Source organism: Aulonocara stuartgranti (genome assembly GCF_965226115.1).
Source record: "Aulonocara stuartgranti genome assembly, chromosome: 11".
NCBI classification, from domain to species: Eukaryota; Metazoa; Chordata; class Actinopteri; order Cichliformes; family Cichlidae; genus Aulonocara; species Aulonocara stuartgranti.
The window spans coordinates 1,417,501-1,442,860 of NC_138947.1; the positions used below are offsets into that span (position 1 = coordinate 1,417,501).

General features: G+C 45.8%; 1 protein-coding gene across 1 annotated transcript in view; it reads left to right on the top strand.

Moving 5' to 3' along the window:
• Positions 1-20,835, top strand: part of nek11 (NIMA-related kinase 11) — a gene marked incomplete at its 5' end in the record, with an annotated part of 58,902 nt that extends 38,067 nt beyond the window's left edge. Inside the window, 6 exons of the mRNA XM_082552918.1 lie at positions 1,084-1,177; positions 1,300-1,420; positions 8,415-8,533; positions 14,345-14,405; positions 15,911-16,598; positions 20,781-20,835. Coding sequence (XP_082409044.1) covers positions 1,084-1,177; positions 1,300-1,420; positions 8,415-8,533; positions 14,345-14,405; positions 15,911-16,026 — 511 coding nt within the window. The 3' untranslated portion in view covers positions 16,027-16,598; positions 20,781-20,835. The remainder of the gene's footprint in view (positions 1-1,083; positions 1,178-1,299; positions 1,421-8,414; positions 8,534-14,344; positions 14,406-15,910; positions 16,599-20,780) is intronic.
• Between the last annotated feature and the right edge of the window lie 4,525 nt (positions 20,836-25,360).

The following is a 25,360-nucleotide window of genomic DNA, read 5'->3' on the forward strand; positions in this document are numbered from 1 at the left end:
GTTGATGAATCTACATCTGGAGGAAGGACGACTCCGATCCAGACTCCTGTTTCCTGTTTCACGAGGGGCAGCAGCAGGCGGCTCCATCAGGACTCAAAGCCGTGACCTCGATCAGGCGGCGTGAGAGCAGAGTGACATTATCCAAATTGGATCTGACACATTCTGGTTTCCGTCCCCCCGAGCCGGCGTGCTAATCGACTTTCGTCACGGCGAGGGGGCCGTTAAACGCTTGTTATCGTCACTGCGTGCGTAATAAAGTGTGAATGTGCTCAGAAGCCTGTGAATGACGCCAGCACGCCGCCAACACGGATCCTCGTCAGATGGCGTGCAGACGGAGATCACATGGGAGGGCAGGGACGACAGCAGGCGGGCGGTTCCTGCAGGACTTTATGTCGGAACCAGAACCTGAACATGTGTTTCATCAAGTCCGGCTCACATGAACTTAGAGATTTATCCACAAATACGCTGCCGATCCTCCCTGTTCGCTCATAATGAAGCAGCTGCTGACTCCACACCTGTTTACACACTTACAAGCCCATTAAACAGCTGTGGTTATCTGTGGTTATCTGTGGTTATCTGTCCCGTGGACACATCCAGCAGGCTGTTATCACCTCCTTTATTGGTGGCGGGCGCCCCAGAAGCCACCTTTCATTACCAGGAAACTTGTGCACTACCCTGAAATAAGGTTATGGTTCCCTGTTTGCTCTCACAGAGAGATGCTGAGGCTGTCAGGAGACGGGTGGAGGGTTGTAGCTGCAGAGCTACAACCCTCCACCCGTCCAACATGAGGATTTATGCATATTTATTCTACAGGTTATATACTGTTATATATTCTGCAGGTTATTTCATGACCAAAGTGTAAAACAAGGCAGAATAAGGGCACCATGAACAGCAGCTGGGCAGAGCGGCATAAACCACGTGTCCACGTCCCTGAAGCATCTTTATTGTGACAGAGTGCAGATGGTTGTCAGGGAGACAGAACGGAGGCAGGAAGTGGTCTAAAGGTGAACGAGGAGGCGAGCTGGAGGGGGATCAGAGAAAAACCTTCTGTTACCCTCACAACGTGTCCTCTGTCCTCTACAGGAAACTGGCTGAGGAGAAGTACGAGGAGGTCCACACCCGCAGGAGGGAACTGAGGAGCCGCCATTTCCAAAAAGTCAGTGTGGATGTTCTGAATGTAAGAAACACTTTGTTGTTCCTCTGATACTCGACCCGGGCTTCGTGGGTTTCTCTGTTGTTCTCCGAGTCTAACTGGGTTCCAGTAAAACACTCATTTAATGCTTTTCCACCAACCGTTAGGAGAGCAGAGAGGGCGGAGCCTGCCAGAGTCAGGCTCTGCCAATCAGCAGCCAGAATCGCCAGAACGCTGGAGGGTCGGCGCCAAAACCGAAGCAGGACGAGTCAGAACCAGAACTGCACGGTGAGAAAACAACAGACATGGTGGCTCGTTCATCGCCACGCGTACACGCAGAGAGCACACAGGCGCAGACTCAGAGGGCCGGAGCTTCCCAAGGGGTGGAGCTTCCCAGAGGGGTGGAGCGTCACAAAAACCACCTTAAAGAGCACAAACACAAAACGAGCGAGAAGACCAAAAACAAGTGCAAAGAGATTAAAAACAATAAAGCTGTGGTCACATTCGCTGCTTAACAAATGTATTAGTCATTGAAACAAGAACACAAATGTTTTAGAATCTGTCAAAAAATTTGTTTGAAACTAAAAATGATGTTTTTTATTCTGCAAACAACAAACAAAAGCAGCTGGAAATGAATCAAGATGAACTTTCAAACTCCAAAACTCATTTTTCTGTTCAGGGATGAAAGAAATACGTGTAATTCAGCATCTTCTAATAATAATAATAATAATAATAATAATAATGTGCTTTATTATTTCTATCTGCCCTTTTGTATTACAGGACATTTGAATTCAAGGATTACAACAATAATTATGTTATAGTGATAAAAATATCATCAGGCTTGCAGATGCTGGTGGATTAACCATGAACATAAACAGTGATTATTGTTTATTTCGGGCAGCTGTGGCACTAACCTTGAATCGAGCGGTCGTCCGATGAATCTGTGAAGATTTTTAAAAAGCTCTTAAAGAGTGAGAACGTCTGAACTTGGACGTGTTGAGTTCTAACATGTGAAATATCATTAAAATGTTATGTAACTAAATGTAACTAAATTACAACACTCGACACTTTTTCCGGAGCTCGTTTTCTCGGTTGCCACGGTGATGCATCTCCTCTGAAGAGTCTGGACGACGAACGCGCTGCAGACGTGAAACGTGCTTCCTGTGGAGTTGCAGCAGCTTCAGATTTGTTTCTGTAACAAACATCAGAAACTTTCGGTTCTTTTCATGGTTCTGCAGGTTTTTCTGAGAGGTCCCGAAGTACGGACCAGATTCAGACTGTGAATTATTGAGTTTGGGGATGTCTGTTCTACCATTAAATAATATATATTTATGTTGATAAGGTCAGAAAATGTCTTTTCTTGGAGGCTTCTTCAGTAGGAACCTCAGGCTGAGACTTAAAGCAGGTTCTCTTTTCTCCACATCAAACTCAGAACTCGGAGCTTGTGTGAAACTTCAGCTTCACGCTGGACGGCTAAATTACGCAGGCTGTGTCTGTTCAAGTGTTTCTAACAGGCTTGGAGAACATTTCCTCAGCTTGCAGTTATGATCTGTCTTCAGGTTCATATTGCTCCCGTGTTCTGTCACTGACGTTTCCTAAATAAACCCAGCAGCCAGCGAGCTCGAACTAATAAAATTTGCAGCTGATGTGAAGCAAAAGCTCTCCAGAGGGGTCTGCGTTTCAGCAGCTTAATCATACGTTTATCTAAAAATCCTTCGGAGGTAATAAGGAAGGCCAACAGCCAGAAAATTTCATTAAAGTTAATGTCATTTGTAAAAAATCAGCTCAGATGAGACAAAGAAAGTCTGAAATTTCTTTGTTATCGTGCTTTCATCATCGGTCCCTCCTGGATTTTTCACTTTTTATGAGCACAGTTCAGAGCTGAGGGCAGCTGTGGGAGAATGCTGAGGTTATATCTGAGTTATTCAGGTTTTTGCACAAGAGAAGGAAGCAGAAACGTGGATGACAGTGAAAGTCTCAGCGCCTTAAAATGACTCAACATCAGTATCATCCAGTAACCTGCCGACATCTTTGGAAGCAGTTCAAACCAGTTTACATGGAGAAGATAAAAGAGAATAAACAGCTTCAGCTCGACAGCGTCCTTCCTACGGCCATGTTGGAAAACACTTTGACTGAACATCAGCAAACAGCTGAGGAGCACTTCCTGTTTCTCTGGGAAACACCTGAAACCTCCGTGAAGTCCCCGAGCGCGAGCGCGATCCAGCAGGACCGATTATGAGAGGAAGCCGTTGGAGTTTGATCAGTTTGGTGAGAAACTCGCAGCTGGAGACGTGAGCCTGCAGGGAGCTCACAAATAAAGAAACAGAGCTCTTTATGTACAAAGCAGAAATCTGTTATATGAGCGGAAGCAGCTGCGTTGGTTTTTCATGCTTCCTGGGAGCAGATGGAATTTCGATTCTCCACACGGAGAGTTTTCAGGGATGAAGTGGCCCCGCGGCGTTTCACAGACACTTAGATTCACATCAAGAAAACAGACTTCATTTAATGTTTTCATAGTTCTGAACAGAAACTAGGTGGCTCTGCTCTCCTCCAGCTCTCAGCTTTTCAGTTTGTATTCGATTGGACGGTGAACGCGTGACGTTCGGGATCAGATCCACATCTTACACTTCAGGCGTCCTTCAGCAGCACAGACGCTGAGTGATGAGGAACCGCCGACAGGACGTTTGGCTCGATGCTGAGTTCATAAAGGTTCGACTGCATCAAACTGCTCGGGAAGTCGTAATGAAACCTGAGATTTTCTCTCCTCCGGATGCTCAGAGACAAAAACAGAAAGTTAGTTTGTGGAGCGAGCTGCATTTGAATAAAGCACCAAATCCACACTGTTTTACTTTTAAGCTTAAATTTCAAAACTTACCTTTTTTTTCCATTTTAAATCCTGATTTTTATTTGTTTTTGTTTTTAATGTCTCTGTAAATACTTTGAATCACCTTGCTGTTGAATTGTGCTGTATAAATAAACTTGCCTTGCCTGGGAATGATCTCGCTGGAGGAGCTGGAGCTGCTGTGAAACAGGGTGTTAGTCGGCTTTAAAAGAAGACCAGTGTTTGCGTTTCACAGCCGCCATCGCAGAACTTGGTCACTGCTCTGAAACAGCGAGGAGGAAGTGGAAAGACTCCCGCTGGTCACGTCCTTAAAGTGACTCATCATTAGTTTTTGATTTATTTGCAGGCTCTGGTTCAACACGTTAAACTGCGAGTGTCTCCACAGAGAGCCATTTCTAAGTAATGAACTTTGAAAGCTTCATTTTGCTGCCAGCCTTTCATCATAACACACGTCACCTTTTCCAAACCGGCATCGTCTTATTTTAGTTTTCCAGCTTCAGGCTCCTCAAACTGTTTTCTCATTAAAGGGTCCGAGAGCTCCGACACGACCCACGACAGGCGGCAGCTCCTCGGAGAGTCACAGCCGCTGTGGTCTCAGCAGCAGAGCCGACACCTGAGCCTCGCGTCACATGGTGCTGGAGCTCAGCCAATCAGTTTCTAGACAGCTTGATATCACAGAGGAGCCGCTGGTGAAATATCTCCTGAGTCAAGAATGAGTGAACAATTTGATCCATCAGTTTAATGTTAACTGAGTAAAAGACTCGGAGCTGATCTCATGTTATGGTTTATTCGAATGAAATCCAGTCTCGTTTGTCCGTCACTGGGATGCTGGTTCTGTTTACATGTGTCAAGTTCCGAGCTCCATGTTTCTGACAGAAGCATCAGCATTCAGCTCAGTTTTAGCTCACTGGGATTACAGAGAGAACGTGAGCCACACAGGACCACTGAGACCTCCAGCACAACCAGGATCAGGGAGGAGCAGCCTCCTACCCGACTGCTCGGTGGTTCAGGGGAGAGAAAAGAGAAAAGAAGGAGCATCGAGAGACCGGGACGAAATATAAACCACAGGAGAGAAAATGGGAGTTGATAAAGTGAAGTAGATGCATTTAAACGCATGAGGAGGAGAGTGGTGGAGAGGAAGTGCTCAGTGGATCGTTAGAGGTGTCCTTCAGCCTGAGACACAGGACAGACACCCGCTAGTTGACGCCGCTGCCTCCCATGTCTTCATCAGGAACACGAGGAGCTCTGACTCCAGCATGTCCCACGTCTACCTCAGGACGTCCTCTCAGTAGGACACACCTGAAACAGGATCCGGATCAGATGCCTGAACCACCTGAGCTGGACTCATGTGATGACGAGGAGTTGTGTTTGAGCGACTGAGGTTGGAGGACAGTGACTGAAAGCTCGTTCTGTCATTCACTCTCAGAATCATGTAACACTGTCCAGAGCTCGTGGTGAGGAAGGTCAGGAAGGTACACTGACCGGTTAATCCAATCAGGCAGCACTAATCACAGGCCAGTGCGTCATGTTACGGCTGCAGCAGGCAGGATCAGGACCAAAACCAAAGGCTGAACTGAAAAAGGCTTCATGTGCTGTGACAGAACCCGGGAACATTACAATGAAGCAAAACAAAACCGAAACAGAGTTTTCAGGAAACGCAGAGGAAAGCCAGAGCAATCAGGGTGTGTGATTATTAACGACGCAACAACAAACAGGGCTCAAATACACAAGAGAGCAACGAGGGAACAGGAAACACGGCGGGCACACAACGAGACGGGGAGGAAGCAAAACCAAAGACACTCACATGGAACTATCAAAATAAAACAGGAAACCAGAGGCCGACACTGAAACGCAGGCTGACAGAACACGAGGAGCAGAGACAAGAGTAACAACTGTGACACGGAGCCACGACTGAGTGTGGGACATGAAACAAACATGAAGACAAAGAAATCACTGAAGAACTTAGAGAGCCAGAAAATACACGAGACTACATGATGAGAAAAGCACTAAATCCCCAAATATCAAAGAATCCAAACTTCCACACTGGGTCACCTGACTCAGCACCATGTCATCCTCCATCCACATGAGGTGGCGTCATGCTGTGGGGATGTTTTTGAGCAGCAGGAACTGGAAGCGTCGTCAGGGTCGAGGAAAAGATGAACGTGTTTGTGGTCTGACGTTTGGCTCCGTCTTCATCTCAACAGACCAGTGCAGCATCCTCATCCTCGCTGTAGACAGCGATCCGTTGTACAGCCTCTCGCTCACCCTCCCCTCACCTGAGATACTTACTCTAAACTTCCTCCCTGACAAGGGAGCAACAACCAAAAGTTAATTACGACCATCCAGTTTAGGAACGCCTTTTCCATTCCAGCTCACGTGTTGTGACGCTGTCCACAAGTTAATCGACCTCCGTGGGAGGAAAGTTTAGGAAGCCGCTCCGCACTGTGCTGCAGGCACTGCAGGAAATGATCGTAAAATCACTGCCTTAACCCTTTAAAGCCGGTCGGACCAGCACGCTCTGTTTTGCGTAACTATTTTTAAATCCCGTAGCTCTGCAACCACGTAAGCTAGGGCAATCATTTGTTTTGCATATGAAACTGGAGGAGTTGTACTTACATCTGATGCCATCAGCTTGTCCTCGGTCACAGTTTCCTTCCACATATAGCTTTGCAAAAACTGCATAAAAGCACTTGCAGCAACAAAAACATAATATTCCAGAAACACGCTTTGCCGATCCGATCAGCTGTTTGTAACACTTCCTACATCCATCAGCGAACTATTGCATGTCCGCCATGACCTGCCCGAAACCGGAAGTGATGTCATTTTGCGGAAATGTAGTTTTTTACCACCAGGATCTCATGAGCCTATACTGGTGTTTTTAAAAAGTTATCTTTGACTTTATGACTTTCTGTGTCGTTTCTGGGATGCTGAGGACTCATATTGCACTGATGAAATAGTTTATTTTGATGCACATGCTGCTTTTTTGCAAATTTGCAGTATAATATTTATTTTCGTTTTTCCTGCAGTGTATGAAAATTGGTGTATCTCAAAAATAAAACTATGAAGACACTCAAAATAAATTTCCTGTGGTGGGAAACTATTTTGTGAAACTTTTTTGTATTTACAGTTTTGAGGGATAAGCCTCTTAAATTTCTCTAACTAGAAATATATGTTAAAAAACAAAAACTATTTTCAATTTTTTTGTAGTTTATTGCACTTTTTTGCACTTTATGTAATTACTATGCACTTAATGCAGACATATTATTAAAATTTGGGCTATAATGGTTGTATTGATGTATAGCAACTTGAAATGCTCCCAAAAATGGCTCCACAGCAGGTAAAAATATAATATAAGCTCTGGTGGACTTGGTTCTATGGTAGGTCTTAAAGGGTTAAATCTGATCAAGGAACTTGCAGATACGCTGTAACAGGGTTTTTCCAGGTGCTGAACACTCCAGTTTTGTAAATAACTTGTTAATCTGAACAGTCGGGTGATTTGGGAGCTCAGAACATTTTATTTTTATTGAAATCGCAGTAGAGGCGGCGGCCTGTCTTTGACCTCTCCCTGACTTTTCTCTGCATCTTTTAGTTCAACCTTTTATTTCATGGTAGATTCCCCTCACGTACACTCCCAGAGCTCCACCCTCTCCTTAATCCCTGTCGTGTGATTGGCTGATAGTGGCGGAAGAGGCTCTGTCAGACCTCAGAGACACCATGAATTAAACATCCTCCATCTTTACAATTCTCCGAGCTCGTTAGCAGGAATAATTACCCAGACGCAGCGCCTGGTAAAGCAGACAAATGAAATCCATCAAGACTAAAGAGGTTAGGAAGCATTCTGTCCATCAACTCCTCCCTCTCGCTTCACTTTATGAGCACATTTAGTCCTCGGCTGTGTGCGTTTTAAATAGAAGTGCGCACACGGGCCGGCATGGTGTCACTGCAGATAAAGAATGCGATTACATGTGAAGCTTAAAGTAAAACACTGAACATTTCTACCCAATAATAGGGAGGAGTTTCCACATCCTGGTTTCTGTGATCTGCAAGCAGCTTTACAACCCCCTTCAGCCCCAGCTCCTCTGCTTCATGCTGTTTCTGGCTCAATGAGTCACGATGGCGGCTCTGTGAACATTATAAGCGCCACAGCCAGACTGGGCGTGGTCATGGATCTTTAACCCTTTGATCACCAGGATGCTGCAAACAAAAGTCTCTTTATGGTCATCTTGCATGTCTTTGTTTTGTCTTATTGAATTCATTTTGAGTGTCTTTGGTCATATTCTGTCTGCTTATTCTCATTTTCCGCTGTCTGTCAGCTGTCTTGTTGTCTTTGCTCTCATCTGTTTGCAGTCGTGCCGCACGTCTTTGTGGTTGCTTGACTTTCGTCTTCTCCTGTGTTGGTTGTTGAAGTTGCTTTGAAGTTGTTGCTGTACGTGTGTGCAGATATCCCTGAGGATCCCCGGGCTGCAGAAGTTTATTACAACCAGGACAGGTTCGACTCGTGCTCAGAGGACGACGAGCCAGCGGCACCTGCAGAGACTCTGTACCTGTCTGACCCACAGGTGAGCTGCTTTTAACGTGCTTTCATGGCTGAACATAAAATCTGCACGAAGAGACGAACACAGAGGAACGTGTGAGAGTCTCGCTCTGTTTCCACTCTGCTTCTTTATCCAGTGTTCAGGAAGCATGATGGGATTTTGTTTAGCTCCTTAATCAGTGTTAGCATTAGCCTGGATTAGCATGACACACAGAGAGGATGGTGTAGGTGGAGGAGCTTTGACTGCAGCTCTCAGGCGTCTCTGCTGGCTGGCTTTCATTGTGACGAGAGTTTTCGTGCGGCTCAAATGATCATAATACAATTGTCACGCGTCCAGAGAAGCCGCCTAAAACCTCTAATTAGAGACACACTCGCAGCCAAGGAGTCCTGACCCGCCGCTAACGAAGATGCACATTGTTAGCAGCTCAGTTACTCTGAGAGAAAAAGTGCATTTTTAACGCCAGAGCTGGAAGTTCTCAGCACAATCAGAAATGTGAGAGAATAACCTGAAAATTAAAGACGCTGAAGGTGATTTAGGGAGGAGTCTGAGGGATTAAGACTCAAAGAGAATATGATGGAAACAGAAACAGCTCATGTGCTCGGTTTGTTCCTGTCAAAGGAGAAATGTCCACTCACCGATGGATCATTACAACCGCCGTGTACCAGGGCTCGGTGCGGCCTCTGAAACAGGCGTTTGGCATCTGCTGGTGGAGTCGTTCCTGCTTCTTGTTGTGTCTCTTAAGCCTTTGTGGATCTTTTTGTTTCTCTTTGTATAGTTTCATAGTTTTGCAGCATTTTGTTGTTTCGGTGCCTCTGCAGCTCCTCTGTACTATATTTTTATTCTTATTTTTTAAGTGTGATCTTTGTTAAATCTAAATCTTTGGATAAAGGATTTTTAGCCTTTGGATGGATTTTTAAGGTTTGATTATGATACAAATATGATTTACTGTAATTCAGTTCGATTCAGTTTTATTTATATAGCATCAAATCCCAACATCAGACGCAAACAGCGACAGTGGGAAGGAAAAACTCCCTTTTAGCAGGAAGAAAGCTTGGACAGATGGGGGAGGGGCGGCTGTCTGGGAGTGAGGAATGTTTTCAGAGTTTAAAAAATGACCTCTGTCATCTTGAGGCTGGACCTTCTCCCTGTTTATGTGCTCATTATTCCCACCGTCCAGCAGTGGTGGGAATAACGTTCCCACAAAGAGATAAAGGTTTGTTTTTTAAGGGAGAATGAACGAATGAACGAATGAATGCAAAACGCTGACACTGTACATGAAGTTAATAGTTCAGTAATAGCTTATTGCAGGACTGTATGCAGTAATAATTTAGGGAGGACCTGAAATCACAACCTGAGCCGCTGCACTAACAATGTCAGTTCAGCTTCAGGTGTATAAAAGCAGATGTGCTATTTTCTGTCACTGTAGTCTGTAAGCTGCATGCAGGTTTGGTCTGATTGAGCCTGCAGAGATCGGTCGCAGCATGTAGGACATGCAGGGGAAGAGGAAACGTCCCACAAATGTTCCCTCTACAGGGATCCCTTTCACTGACACGAGCCCACAGCTACAGGGTGAGTCAGATCCCATTTTTCGGTAGACAGCAGCTCTGCATCCCGGGACGATTACCACCAATTTATAACCAAACGGCCGAGTCCAATTCACTTCCATTAGAGGCAGAGAGAGCCAGCGGTGAAGGCCAGCAGCCAATTTGTGGTTGAGCTTCAGAGAAAGTGGAAGGCTGGGAGAGATTAAACCTATTTGTCACTGCTGATAGTGATGACAGAAAACAGAGAGGAGAAGAAGAGGAGAAATGGAGCGAAGCTGCGGATTGTGGAGCCGGATAATTAGCGGAGCCGAGACACAGAGAGGCCACGAGACGAAGCTCTGAGACTCTGATCGCTGCGTTTCTGTGGAGAGGACGCGATGCTGGGTCACGTCTCTGGAGATCTCGTCTGATAGCTGATAGATTTACCGTGGCGCCCAAATCAGAACTGCACTATTACAAATACCAGAGCGCTGTTGAATGAATCAGGCTTTAGACGCATGTCAAACCGCTCTGTCAATGAGTGAAAGACCCGCCGAATAAAAAAGTTTAAATACTTACAGGATATTACAGGTACCAGTCCAGATTCTTCCGTTTTCCTAACAACAGCTTAACTGATTTAAGACTAATGCTCATACATTCATCCTCTGACCGGATGTGTTCAGCTGCAGCTTGTCTGTCGTGCTCCTGTGTAGATGGGAACACAGTAGTTTCTTCATTTTCTAACAGATTTTATCTGTTTTGATTTTATATACTGTTTGTCTTTCCCTGAGAAAGAAGCTAGCGTATGCTGCTGCTGTAGAGATCACTGCAGAGGCTTCACAGATGTGGAGCTATCCCATAATTATGTCAGTGTTAAGTTACATCTGTGAGTCTGAAGCTACAGCTTCATTCTGCTTTAATGAGCCTTTCTAACTTCAATTCAACTTTATTTACACAGCGCCAAATCACAACGACAGTCACCTCAAGCTGCTTTATACTGTGAGTCAGACCCTACAATCATACATACAGAGAAAAACCCAACAATCATATGAGCCCTATGAGCAGCACTTTGGCGACAGTGGGAAGGAAAAACTCCCTTTTAACAGGAAGAAAACTTCAGCAGAACCAGGCTCAGGGAGGGGCGGGGCCATCTGCTGTGATTGGTTGGGGTGAGAGAAGGAAGACAGGATAAAGACATGCTGTGGAAGAGAGACAGAGATTAATAACAGATATGATTCAATGCAGAGAGGTCTGTTAACACACAGTGAGTGAAGAAGAAACACTCCACGTCACAGAGTCGTCTCTTGCAGGAACCCAGAACGTTAAAGTGCTCCATATTTTTATTTTCTTCCATAAAGATCGGCCCACCGGTCATTTCTGTGAGCAGGTGATTGTGTCATCGCACTTGGACGGGGCGAGACTCGTCACCCTGATGAAACCTAGTAAGTAGTCAATAAGTTTCTTTGCGTGAGTCATCGTTTAAACGAATCCGTCTTTATCTCATACCGAGGCTGTCGTAGCTTAAAATTTTTAAGTGAGCGGCTGCATCAAGATAAATATTAAAAAAGCTGTAGTGCAGGTTTGCGTCTCCATCAGGCTCAGACTATTTCATGGAAATTCATTCCTCAGTGGTCGATCCTGTCGTGCAGCCGAACAGAAATGAAGCCCATAAATGTTCCTGAATGATGAAGAGTAACAGCTCCATCGCTTCTCAGTTATTACTGCCTGGAGAGCCGATAACACTGAAGAAGAGGACAGGGCTGAGTTATTGCCACAGATAATGGAAAATAATATTCATTATTAGTGGAGCAGCAGTTGACTGATGCAGAGAAATGCTGTCAGTGCAAGTGGGTGCAAAGTGAAACGCCTTCCTCCTGAGCGGTCGGGGAGGGGCCACGCCACAAAGTGAACCCGATTCAAACAACCAATCAGATCCTGAACTGAAACTACATCCATCCACCTGTTTTCTCTCTTTACAGAGTGAAGATGATCCAGTAACATGTTATTATTAGTTTGTACATGATCCTGATACACTGACTGAACCTCGTGCAGCAGCACTAACTCGAAGTTTCCTGTGGGACTTTCTCACATCACTGTGGAGAGTTCTGACCCACTCTTCTTTACAGCGTTGCTTCAGCTCATTGAGGTTTGCAGGATTATTCATTCACAGCTCTGTGAAGGTCCCACCACAGCATCCCACACTCTGACTGCACCACTGCACCATTCTTTCCTTTTCCAGCCGTTCTGCTGCAGATCTGCTGCTGTGCTCGGGTCATCGTGGTGACCCAGTTCAGTCCAAGCTTCAGCAGACAGACGGCCTCTTGTCTGACACTAGAATACAGAGGAGTTCATGGTGCCCAAATCCTCGCCCCTCCACCACCGTGCTGTTGGTTTGAAGTGTTTGTGCACCATGGCCGAACAGCTCCGCTTTGCTCTCGTATGTTCAGATGCAACGTTGAAACCTAAACTGTCATGTTCAGTTTACAGAGCAGAGGTTTTCTCCTTGTACCTCCCAAACAAGCTGCAGTCATTCAGTAATTTTCTACACGATGACTCGTCTCTCAGCTGTAGATACCAAAGTGCAGAGAGGTTTGTCACAGATGCAGCAGACGAGTCTTTTCAGCCTTTTCTGAAGCAGAGCATCTTTCATCAGCCGCACACTCAGCCTCTCTCCTCGTTGTGCTGCTTTGACGATCAGCCTGACGTGGTCTCAGTTTTCCTTTGTTCTCCTCCCTCACGGTTCTTTTTTTGACTGTTGCTGTACTTCCTGTTTCCGATGACTCCACGCTGCCAGTTTATTCCCGTCTCTCAAGTCTCTCACTGCACTTTGGTCCTTATTTTATGTCCATGTGACTCTGCCTGTGTGAGGTGATTTTATCTGCACTGAAGCACAAAGCAAATCAAAGTTGCTGAGACCAAAAGCAGGTCCAGCCGAGGCAGCAGAGCTATAACAGTTAGCTTAATAGAAAATGGAACTGGTTGAAAAACCTTCTAATTGTCCTTTAAATGCGCAGCGATGCGACACTGCGTGAAGTCTGTTTTAAATTCCAGCTGCACGATTAACTCTGGAGCAGCAATCTGAACGAGGGTGTGTCTGCAGTTTAAATGTCTGAGTCCGTTTTTATTGGCTCGTGAATGAAAGTGGATAAGCCTCCCGCAGACGCCCCCTCTCTGCTCCCTCGCTCTGTTTGTTTTGCAGGAATAACGAGTGAAATAAGTCGGAATCATTCACATGATGCATCGGCTGTGTAACAACACGCAGATGATTATTAAGCTTTGTGCAGAACAATCTCGGTTTCCCGATTCGGCAGCTGAGCACGGGGACGGGGGACGTGGATGTCTCCGAGCTTTTCTGTCAATAGCACACTTCAGCCTGCTGTTTAAGGTTTATGTGTCTATCGTGACCAAAGCTATTAAAGCTAAATCGCCTTTTGGAAAGCTGCGGGGGACCACGCGACACAAAACCAGCTTTTTCTTTTAGCTTTTGTTCCCACGACAGAGAGTGCAACGATAACCCCGAAACACCACAGACATACAGCAGAAGAGTCCATTTAAATGTGCATTATGGTCTTTTTTATGTATTACAAACAGACTTTTTCAGTGTGTCAGCAGAACTTTACAAAAGTTCTTCTTCAACTTTTGGTCGGAAAGCCTGTGGTCTGATGTGTCACGGCCGAGCGGGCCTGTGTTTGTGGAGCCCGAATGCAGACACGGGAGAGAATAATTGTGGCTCAAGAGTTGGACGTTCGCCTTGTAATCTGAAGGTTGCCGGTTCGAGCCTCGGCTCGGACAGTCTCGGTCGTTGTGTCCTTGGGCAAGACACTTCACCCGTTGCCTACTGGTGGTGGTCAGAGGGCCCGGTGGCGCCAGTGTCCAGCAGCCTCGCCTCTGTCAGTGCGCCCCAGGGTGGCTGTGGCTACAATGTAGCTGCCATCACCTGTGTGTGAATGGGTGGATGACTGGATGTGTAAAGCGCTTTGGGGTCCTCAGGGACGAGTAAAGCTCTATATAAATACAGGCCATTTACCATTTAAACAAAAAGTTTAATTATGGCTGATGGAAAAACAAAGCAACAGTAACGTGGTTTCACAGCGGCAGCACCATCACATCACCTTAATCCAGGACTCCCTTTGTGTGGACATGTTCACACATGCAGGTCAGCTTCTCTGGTGATTGTAAACTGGCCACAGGTACGAATGTGACTGTGACTGGTTGTCTGTCTCTGTAATAATAATAATTATGTGATTTTGTTTGTAATTATAGAAAGAGTTGATCATTCTGATCAGACTAAAAGATCCATCATCTTCCTCAGGTCAGTGAGCTTGAGGCCATGATGAAGCACATGCAGGAGGTTCTGGATGAGGAGCTGAGTGGTGAGGCCGAGCACCAAAAACACTCCATGCACAGACACAGAGCTGGGCGGGTGGTCCGTCCAACACGTGACACGGCTGTGCAGTAACGGGACAGCAGACACGAACGCTCATTTAACTCAGCTACACTAAAGCAGGTACGGCTGCAGGCATCATGATCATCGGCAGGTCATCAGGAGTCTTCAACACAGCTGATCTACTTCAGGCTTGTCTGAAGAAATGAAGAGTTTCAGCTCATTCGTATAAACGCTTCTCGTCTCTGGCACATGCTCAGTTTGTGCGTTTGCTGTGCTGTGAAACCGAGTTTCTATTGCACACATAAGATAGCCGTGCACACGTGCACACAGTCTGCGTGCGCTTTCCATCACGAGTCCTCCTCCCCCCGCGTCCCCAGCCTCCCTCCCTCCCCCCTCGTTCCTGTTGGCCTGGTTCAGTCACCGTCTCGCCGCTGTGAAACCTGTTCGTCTCGCTCCGCTGACCTCAGAAAAAATCAAAGCCTCCACAGTTCGCCTGCAGATGAAACCTCGCTCCGTCTTTTCTGCTGCCTGATGAAACGCTGTCACGAAACAGGGACACAGCCTGCAGCTTCCCCACGCTTACTGTACAAAACCAGCACAAATCCACCCAAACTGTCAGACATAATGAGTACGGCTGAATGTGCTGTGAAATGCACCAGGTAACCGTTTTCTGCTGTATCTCATTAAGCAAGAAAAACCTATTTAAAAAATCAAGACAAATTCTGAGTGGATCCAACATCAGCTGTGGATGATCTGCTTTTTATTTCCAGCTAATAAATGAATGATTATTTTTGCTCGAACCATAGACACAGAAAGCCCAGTCAGGACAGAAACAGCCAGTCTGAGCATGTTTACGTGTAGTCTATATCTTTTCTTATTCAGAGACAGCAAAGTGATGCTTTGAACAGTGTGAGAGGCAGCCAGCGCCTCCGGACGCTTAATTAGGCAATTATTTTAAACCATGTGTCAAAAGCAAAGAGGAGGCGGCCAACGGACTAAAATTTGAACACCATTCATCATTATCTGTAAATAGGAAAACTTAAGTCGCTGCTTCATTGCGGCTTCATCAGAGGCTCGTCTTCGTTTCCTCTCCAGGTTCTGTCTGTTTCAGTGCTGCTGGGTCTCTGAGAGTCTAAATGAGTCTCACAGGTCTGGAGACTCATTTATAATAATTATAATTTATCATTCTTAGCTTGTTTGATCTGCTGCTCACCACACACACGCACACATTTTGGACTTTTAACTGCAGTTTCAGAAGTTTTACAGCTTTTCCTACTGAACAGTCATACGACACAAAGTAATGAAGCAGTAACCCAGAGGGAGGGAGAACATCTGGCTCATCTGTAAATACAGACACGTGTGGAATCCACAGAAACACCAGAATCCTGCATGAAAGCGTGGATCGTTCACCCGACAGAGAGCGCAGTGTCACTGGTCCGGCTGGTCCACAGTCTCATTCTTTCACACACCACCCACAGCATGCAGCTATAGGTGGGGGTGGACTGTACAGCAAAAACTTCACTCCTCCCCTTTGCAGTAACTCCTCCCTCGCCCGGAGCGGGCCCTTCACCCGGTCTCAGACTCTGGGCGCCGTCCCGTCACAGTGAGCTGGAGGGCATCACTCAAAGCCAGCAGAGACGCATCATCAGCATAAAACAAACAGATGAACAGACCGCTGCTTTCCTCTTCACACGTTCACATTCATGCACCTTCCTCTATGCCTGCGTGCATTCACACACTCACTCCGATGGATGTGTTATTCCAACTCGGGGTCCGGTATCTTACAGTCAGTTAGTAGATCTGTGGCTCTGCGTCCTGAGCTGAAGGTTGCTCTTCCATGGATTCAGGAGGTGTGATGTGAACCTGATCTCAGTGACGCTGGGCTGTTTGATGGGGTCTGCAGTGCCGTCGACATGTGCTCTGTGGGACAGGGCGTTCAGCCGCGCCCCTCAGGGCGTCATGCAGATGTGTGCAGCTGTGTTTATCCTGCACCACATGGCTGCTCACAGCACAAACAAGTTCTGACAGACTTCAGTGGGTTACAGGACATCATCCAGCAGGCTGCGGACACTTCCTGATGTCAGTCATTGCAGCAGCAGGAAACAAATGTTGGTATCAAGCAGCAGCAGATGGACTCAAACAAACGTGAAAGCAGAAGAAAATATTCAGTTTTCTGCAGGTGAGTCTGAAGTGAGTTTATCAACGTTCACAAAGTGAATAAAGTCAAGAAAAATGAAATTCTGACGCTTTTTAAACAGGAGTCTGTCACTTAGATGCAAATGAAACTCGGTTTAAATGTTGTGACGTCTGAATTCGACGCACTGATATTTAAACTGCTGTTGTGTTCGTTTTATTATCAAATGCAGACACGAAGCACAAAGGTACAGACAGAAATGATCGTCTCTTCTTTCTTTATAACATCCAGTAAACATGAATAACATAGATGGCATGAATACCCCCCAATAATTTGAAGGTGACTATGTTACAGAAAGATGGATTAACTGTCACGGTGAATTGGGTTAAAGGACTCAGGTGCGAGACTCCTTGCAGAGTGACAGTGAATTTATTCACAGTGAAAAAATAAGGCAACAGTTTGAGTCTGTAATCCAAAAAGGGCAGTGCAGTGACACGGTGGCTTCTCCCCGTGGTGACAGTGCAGTGACACGGTGGCTTCTCCCCGTGGTGACAGTGCAGTGACACGGTGGCTTCTCCCCGTGGTGACAGTGCAGTGACACGGTGGCTTCTCCCCGTGGTGACAGTGCAGTGACTTGTGCCCGCTCCTCCTCCGATCCCTGGATCCTGGAGGCAGATGAGAAAAACACGCGTATGGTGACGAAAACGTTCTCTCTCCTTCACAAACAGGTATGCTAATCACGACTACGCTACCCGGTTTAGCTCGACGTTCCAGCGTTGGTTGTGACTCGACTGCACCGTTAAATAGGTCTGCTTCGGATTAGTAGCAGCCGGCGAAGCGATTACGCACAGGTGCGACGATTCCAGCTCAGGATCCTACCCCCGGGTCAGCTGCCATTCCGTGCCACGGCTTCCAGAAGTACATGTTCCAGCATACAAACACACATGCACAGGATGGAGAACACCACAAAGTACACACTAACACAACAAAAATTGGCAAGGCTACCGGTGAGGACCGTCTAGCCGTGACATTAACCCATACATCAAAACAAATAATGAAGACCAACAATAAAGGGCTCATTCCTGTGAATTCATATTGACATTAATCAACATTAATTAACTCTAATTAATATCGATATTAATGACATTTGCTCCTCAGTCAAAGTAAATCGATAATGCTGGAGTATCCTAAATGAAGTAATCTTACGAGGTGGAACAGCCACTGCTGGAAGCAGCTGGAGCGTTTGTGCACGGGCGTATGATGGACTACAAAGAGATTTGTGCTGGAAGCTACGGTAAGTATTTAAGTAATGGTTTCCAGTGAGTAACAAATCTATCAGATGAGCCTCTGAGGGAGAATTTATCTTCTCCAGTTTTAGGAGTCCTAGGATGTCGTGTAACCAGACTTTAATGCTGGCTGACATGATTTCCACGACAACAAAATTCTTTTTCGGGCAATATTATTTTGGATACGAAGCAGAAGTAATCCAGAGGGAAATACACAGAAACAGGAAACAGGAGGGGAACGCAGCCGAAACTAATCGGACATGACGAGACGGGAGGGAGAGCAACACTGTAAAGACTAACACAGGACACGGCAAAGTAGAACAGGAAATACACCAACATGGAGACAAGGACGACTAGACGTAACACAAGGGAGGCACAAGAACAGTAAAGGAGCAGAAATACAAACTAAACCATGAAAAACCATAAAATAACAGAATGATCAGAATCAAAGAACAAAAACACTCCAGACCCAGTGAGCTTAAACTCTACACGGACAAACGTTTTGGGCCACAGCTCATTATCTTTGAATTCAGGTGTTTTCAGCCCCGTGGCCACACCTCCTGAAGCCACACCTCCCGAGGCCACACCTCTCGAGGCCACACCTCTGAGGCCACACATCTGAGGTCACACCTCTGAGACCACACCCCCTATGGGGCCACACCACCTGAAGCCAAACCTCTGAGACCACACCTCCTGAGACCACACCTCCTGAGGCCACACCTCCTGAGACCACACCTCCTGAGGCCACACCTCCTGTGTCCATGCAGTCTGCCCTTAAATAAAGAAAAAAAGGTCATTGTGAAGACTCTATGTTCCTGCAGCAGGTTGCTGTAAGCACTCGTATTCCAAAGTGAAGCGTTTAGAACCAGAACTAAGGGTCAGAACACACAGACTTTTTTAATAACTGAGCAAATGTCAAATTAATATATTCTAATGACTCTGATTTGTCTGTGAAGCAGGAGACAACAAACACAGGCAAACACCGAGTGCTTCATCACTGTTTGCTGTTCCTTTGGTGTTTCCATTAAAACTGTGGCTTCAGCATTAGTTGTACAAAGAGTTCAGCGTGTTTCCCCGTCCTGCCTGTCAGGTCCCTGCTTAACCAGACTAATTATTCCCTTTAGGGAAGCAAAGTAACAGAATGCAGCATCAGCAGAGATAAACAGCCATTAAATCCCCGGATATTTAGCATCCAGTGAACGGACGAAAGGCCCGGAGCAGCCCAGAGCCCATTATCCTGATTTACTGTCCAGTCATTAGCTGTTGAACAGCAGCTCAGAGTCTATCTGTGCTGGCTGGAAAACAAAAGCAGCAGCAGGTTTGCTTTTGTTTAACACGTCCGATTCAGCGTGAAGGGAAAGGAGGAGACTGCCAACATCGATAACAGATACAGAAAGGAAGGTGAAGCTGAAAGTCAGACATTAAAAGCATCTGATGGATACTCTGCAAAGTGCTTAAATAAAAATAATAGCTGAAAGCAGTGCACGTGATATTTGTTAAACGGAGCCCCTGAAGGCAAATCGTTTCTGATTATGAAATGTGAAGGAGACGCGAAAGCAGGAAGGAAGTGAAAGAAATCCAGAGATGTGAACAATAAAAGTGTTCAAATATCAGCTGGTGTAGCGCGGACCGGTCCGGACATGACGCACGGCCGCTTTCGGTTTAATGATCTCTGTGAGGGCGTCAGCTCGTCAGCATTCAGAGCTCGTTACAGCTCAGACTTCCTGGCAATCAAGAGCCTCGTTAAGACGCTGAGCTCGTTAATCTTCAAAGAGACTTGAAACGACTACCTGTGACTGAGGCGTCGCACCTTTGCTTTTATGAAAGTTTTCAGCCTGGTCATTTTCTGTGTGTGAGGCAGTATAGACACGTGTGTCTAGATTCTGGCAGCAGCAGATATCCTGCCATTATAATCCCATTAGATCACCTCCACACTCTGCTGTGCTTCTGTTGATGGAGCCTGAGCTGCTCCTGCAGACAGAGAGGCAGGAAGTGAGGAAGGACGCCAGGATCCCATCACGGTAATCTGCTGTCAGTCACTGGATCCAGCAGGAGCAGCATGAAAGGGTCACTGCGCTGCTTTTAATAGCACCAGGTGGAGGTAATAGAAATGCTTCAGACTGGATTAAAAGCACCGACCAGGGTTCATTAAAAATGCTCACGTATAGAAACGTTTCAAATTAAAGGAAAAACCCACCATGAAGAAACTTAGTAGGTGTTTGGCTTCCAGGTGACATGCAGGGCGGGGTCTGCAGGTACCTGTCGTCAGGACTTGTCGTTCAAATATTTCATGTGAGGGAAAAAATGACACATGCAGTTATGAAATCTCTTATTAAAGACTGACAGCAGAGCTTCTACAATCCTCCACACGCCTCACCGTCACAAAGTGCTGCAGACTCTGAGCCGCAGTGAGGGATTGGTCAGGTTATTGTCATGACTACCACAGGTGAACACCCCTCACAGCCACTGGTGAAGCGTACTAGGGGGTGGAGTTATGGAGTTACATCAGGTAACCAGGACACGTTTAAATTTGTGATACTGATATTGTGAAGTACGGGATGAAGAACAGGTAACTGTAGTGTTCAGTGTTAATGTTGATTTAGTCTCTTCGTCGTCTGTAAGCTGCAACATTATTCTAATAAAATCATAAGATTACCGTTCAGTGACTAGTTGATCCACGTGGTTTACTAACGGTTTTGGTTTATTGACGTAAACAAAGAAAATTGCTGAAACATTTCATCACAGCTTTTGTCCTGTTCCAATCGTGTTTCGTGATCGTCTTGTTTTCTTCAGTTGGAACTATGATGGAAACGTTGGAGGCGAGTCTTCAGTCAAAACAGAAGCTCCAGATCCTGAAACCGTACGAGTCGAGGTCCAGATTGACTGAAAGTCTTTAGGTGTGTCTTACTTTCCTCTTTTGTGTTGTTTGTCTTTAAACCAGGAGACCCAGCAGGGCCAGAGGCCCCTCGGAGCCCCGCCCATCAACCGCAGCCAGTCTGAGAACTCCAGCAGCGGAGACAGCGAGTCCTCCACCTCCTGTTAGTTTGAGGATCTGATCCTGAACCTTTTGTACTGGAGGACAATAATGAAGCACAGATGTTACCAACTTCCTTTGAGCAAGGCAGCAGACTTGTTCCTGTTTTAGCTGAACTGATTTAGGAATATTTAGGATTTCTTAGTTTTTTTCTGGTTTGTCTCCATGAAAATAGTTTTTCACATTTTTACATGAAGCAGTCGATGTGCACGTCAGACGCTGGGATAAAGTAAAGATGCAAAGTTTAGACTCGGGCACTGCAGGTCCAAGGTTCAAGTCCTGCGGGTGTGGATTTATTCTGCAACAGAGGTGGGGGACTGCAGGCCTCGAGGGTCTCCTGCAGGTTTGAGATCTCACCCTGGTCAACACACCTGGATCACATGATTAGTTCATTAGCAGGAGAACTTCAACACATGTTGAGGAGGTCATTTAGCCTTTAAATCAGCTGTGCTGGATCAAGGACACATCTCTGCTCTAAAACGTAGTCTTTCCTTCTGATTGTCCGATCAGGAAAGAGACGCCATTGACCCTCGAGTCAGCCGCTCGACTCGACCTTTGAGTCGGTGCGGACTGTTGTTCTGTTGTAAACCAGAGCAAGGAGCTCTTTTATACCAGCTGAGATTATGGTTGATATATATTTTAGGGGAAAACAGATATTAGTTGTCATGGATGCGGGTGGTGGTGTTTCCTTTAAAACATATTCGCTGCTGCAGATTCATGAAATAATAAATGTGACTCGTGAGGAAGATTCTGCTGCTTGATGAAAGCGTAACAATAATCACTAGAAAAATAAATGACGGTGTGTCATCTTCACCAATGTAAAGTGAATTTAATGTCCCGTCTTTAATCTGTCTTACTGTCTGCGTGTTTCCAGCGTTACTGAGGGGGGGGGGGCATCGAGATAATTGGTTCTGCATTTCATTACTTCCTCATTAAAGGCTCATAAAAACACAAAAGCAGAAACGATCTGCTCCCTCAGGCAGCTCAGCTCTTAACCTGCAGATCTTCTTTGGGCAGGAAACTGGCTTCAGTAAAATAATGTATATTGATGGTTTTATTATAGCATTAGAATTAAAATGAACTCATCAGAGGCTCGTTCAGCTAAATCAACCTGCTGCCTTTCAGCATCGGCTTAGTTCTTCTCCTCTCTTCAGTCTCCTACAGGCCAACGTAACTTTGGCTCCAGCTGTCTGCACACTTTTCCTCTGCTGAGTTTCTTTTTTCAAATTTTATCTATTAAAAAACTGTTTTGGGTTATCAGCTGAGATTTAAGCTCCATCTCTCCACAAGCGCCTGTGAAAGTTTAATTTAGAATAATCCAATTATCGCAGACGAAACATCATCCCCGAAGCTGCAAGCGTCGCCGCGTGGATCAGAGCGCGATACGAAGCAGATCTGCTTTTGTTCGTGCAGATTGTAAGAAACGCCCAGTTAAACAAAAACAACCGAACATTTAAGATGGCAAGAAACATTTGAAAAAGGTAAAAGAAAGAGCGAGGGCGTGTTCACAGTGGAAACTTAGTGTGAGGATGAGGTGGATTCCTTCCTTTCAAACAGTTAAAAGCAGAGTTTAACGTGCAGGCTGTGCAGCTGCTGTGCAGAGAGCACAAACACCTCCCTGCAGCATGACGAGCTCTGGTACGGACTTCATCCCGTGTTTTCTCTCATTTGTTGCACAGCAGGAAAAGTTCAGCACAGAGAAAACAAGCTGAAGTGAACTCTTGCTCATCAGCTCACTGCTTTGTCTGCTCTCTGCTGTAATCCTGGAGGAGGGCGCTGCTCCCTGCAGCTTGTTATCACCATACTTCACACGTTAAGCCTCATTCTTGCAGGATTTGTAGATCTGTGAAGGGGTCGATTTTTATCTAATCCACAGTGCATGTGAGTCATTTTTCAGCCCCTCCCCAGCAGCAGCGATAAACTGCTGCTTTTCCCTGAACTCGCTGCTCCTCCTCCTCTAAATTCAAATCCTGTCTGGAGACTCCACGTCGTATTTGAAATTGTTTTTTCCGTCTCCTGTAGTTTATCAGCTCAAAGTGAACTTTGGCTTGGGAGTAACATACCTGTCAGGAGCAGGTGAGACCAAACACGGAGCTAGCGGAGCAGCTACAGGCCTGCAGCTCAAAATACGAACAGCTGGATATGAAATGACAGATGTTGGGTTTAAAAAAAGGAAAGACAGCAAACAAAAATAATAAATATCATTATTCTGTTTGCTTCCATTCAACTTATCTGACTAAACACGATCATGGCTCCACCCCTCTGCATGAAACCCCGCCTCTCTGCTCTGATTGGATCCAGCTGGTAGGTGGATGGTTGATGGTCACATAGGTGGGGTTAATGAAATGAAAAATCCCACTTGGATTGAGTTGTCTTGTCACCATGGCAACAACGTCTTTCTCCACAAACACACAACAGCTGCTCTGCGTGGGAATTAAAGGCTGTCGGCTTCCTCGGAGCTCCTCGTAAAACAAGGAGAAAGAGGAGGTGTTTAGAAGAAGAACAGAGCTCTGTGATTACTCCTTCTGCCCTCGAGGTCCCTCGAGCCAGAGCTCAGGGTCTGAAACATTTCTCTGCAGAGGACATCAAGTTACATTACTCCGAAAAATTTGTAGGTACTGATGGATCAGCTCTACTTCCTGTTCCCTGGATATTAAATTGATTATTTTTAATGAATTATTATTTTACCAGAAGCTCCAGTGGTCTTTTCCAGTCATTCCTCCCTTTGTAACAACTCTAATTCAGTCAAGGTGCTCGAGAACATTCATTTAAGTTCTGGATGTGACCACTGACAGGCAGCTACAGCTGCTATCTTTCTGTTTAGCTTCAGCTAAGCTTATTACAGTTTTTCTCAAATGTTAAAACACAAAAGCCAATCCTGTAACCCAAATGACCAGTAGTCTAAACACATTTACTAAATGTAGCCACCATATTCCAGTACCATAAACACATGTCACATGAAGACACAATTCACAAAACACAACCCTCTGTACTCATAAATCTAAACACATTTTTCCTTGCTAAAACACATGTTGCAAAACAACTCTGCTCATATCCTCAAATGAAAGCCCATGTGATGCAAAATGCTTGCCACAGTCACCAATCTTTGAACACAGGGAACACACCTGGCGTCATTCACTACACACAATGACTCAAAATTGAAGACACTTGTTGCTAATGCTGTACCCACATGTAAAAGCAAGTTCAGAGTGCACAGTATGCTGAAGGTTCCAAACAAACACAATGGATGAAGGCAGAGTCAGGGGAAGAGGAATTTGATGCAGAGGAGGGAGAAGAGCTGGCCCTGGAAGAAGAGGAGCAGGCCAATGAGGAAGAGGAGTTCAAATGAGAGGAGGAAGAGGAGCGACCAACGAGGAAGAGGAGAAGGCCAACATGGGAGAGGAGAAGGTCCAGGAGGGAGAGCAAGACAACCTCGCACCATCATTACGGACGAGATGCGAGCAACAGCTCAGCGACATGATGCCGCACAGTGATTGTGGTGTGTGTGTGTGAATAACGTAAATAAAAAAACTTCACACCCTGTTCATGTTTTCAAGATTACTGTTGTGTGCAATAGATTCTGTTTTTGCATTGAGTTGTGTTACAGTAGTGTACGTACATGCAGGATTTTCTATAGATTTATACTACTCATATGAAACTCACAAATCTAAATGCCTAATCCTCTGCAGAGATCTACGACGATCCGTTACTGTATAGTTTCTAAAATATGCATTGGCAGTTATGGTACAAAGAACCTTCTCACAAATTGAGCATTGTGTTTTCAATTGTTTTGCTGTAGTGTGTAATGCTGTGTATAGTGTTTACAGTTTTGAAAGCTTCGAGCTGCTCTCTTGGTGTGGGAGTTTGAGTTTTGCAGTGGGAAGGTGTGGTTGTGTTTATGTAGCTTTAGAGAAGGGTGTTGTGTTTGGACATTGGGGGACCTGGTGGTAACGTTTGTGACATGTGTTTTAGCATTTGAGAAAAACTGTAACCTGGCAGCGGACCTGTCGCAGGGTAACACAGAGGAACAGACAGACACGGTCAATCTGTGGTTACAGCCAAAAACGACGAGGCTTCAAAATGTGAAGCCCAACACCAGCATCACGGTGGGTTTGTCCCAGTATGATTCAGACTGACACAGTATGAAGAGTTGCTTCTTCTCATCAGCCCTGACTTCACAACCACCTTCAGGTGCAGTGACTAAAACCGACAGCTTGGATATGTTTGAAAGTGCATCAGTGTGATAGCGTCATGATTGTGTCACTGCAAACAGCAGGTGTGTGCGGTGCTCCTGGTGTGCCAGCTTCAGCACGAGTGGTCCAAACAAGTCTTTTCTCCATCACTCTGTGTATAGTCAGGTATGTGATGCCTCCTCGGCTCTGTTAGAGGAAGGCAGGTCAGGGTAGGCAGCGTGATGCTCTGGATGAAAAGACTGGACACTCCATGGCAGAGGTATTCCCTGGTTCAGCAGGACAACGCTCCCTCCC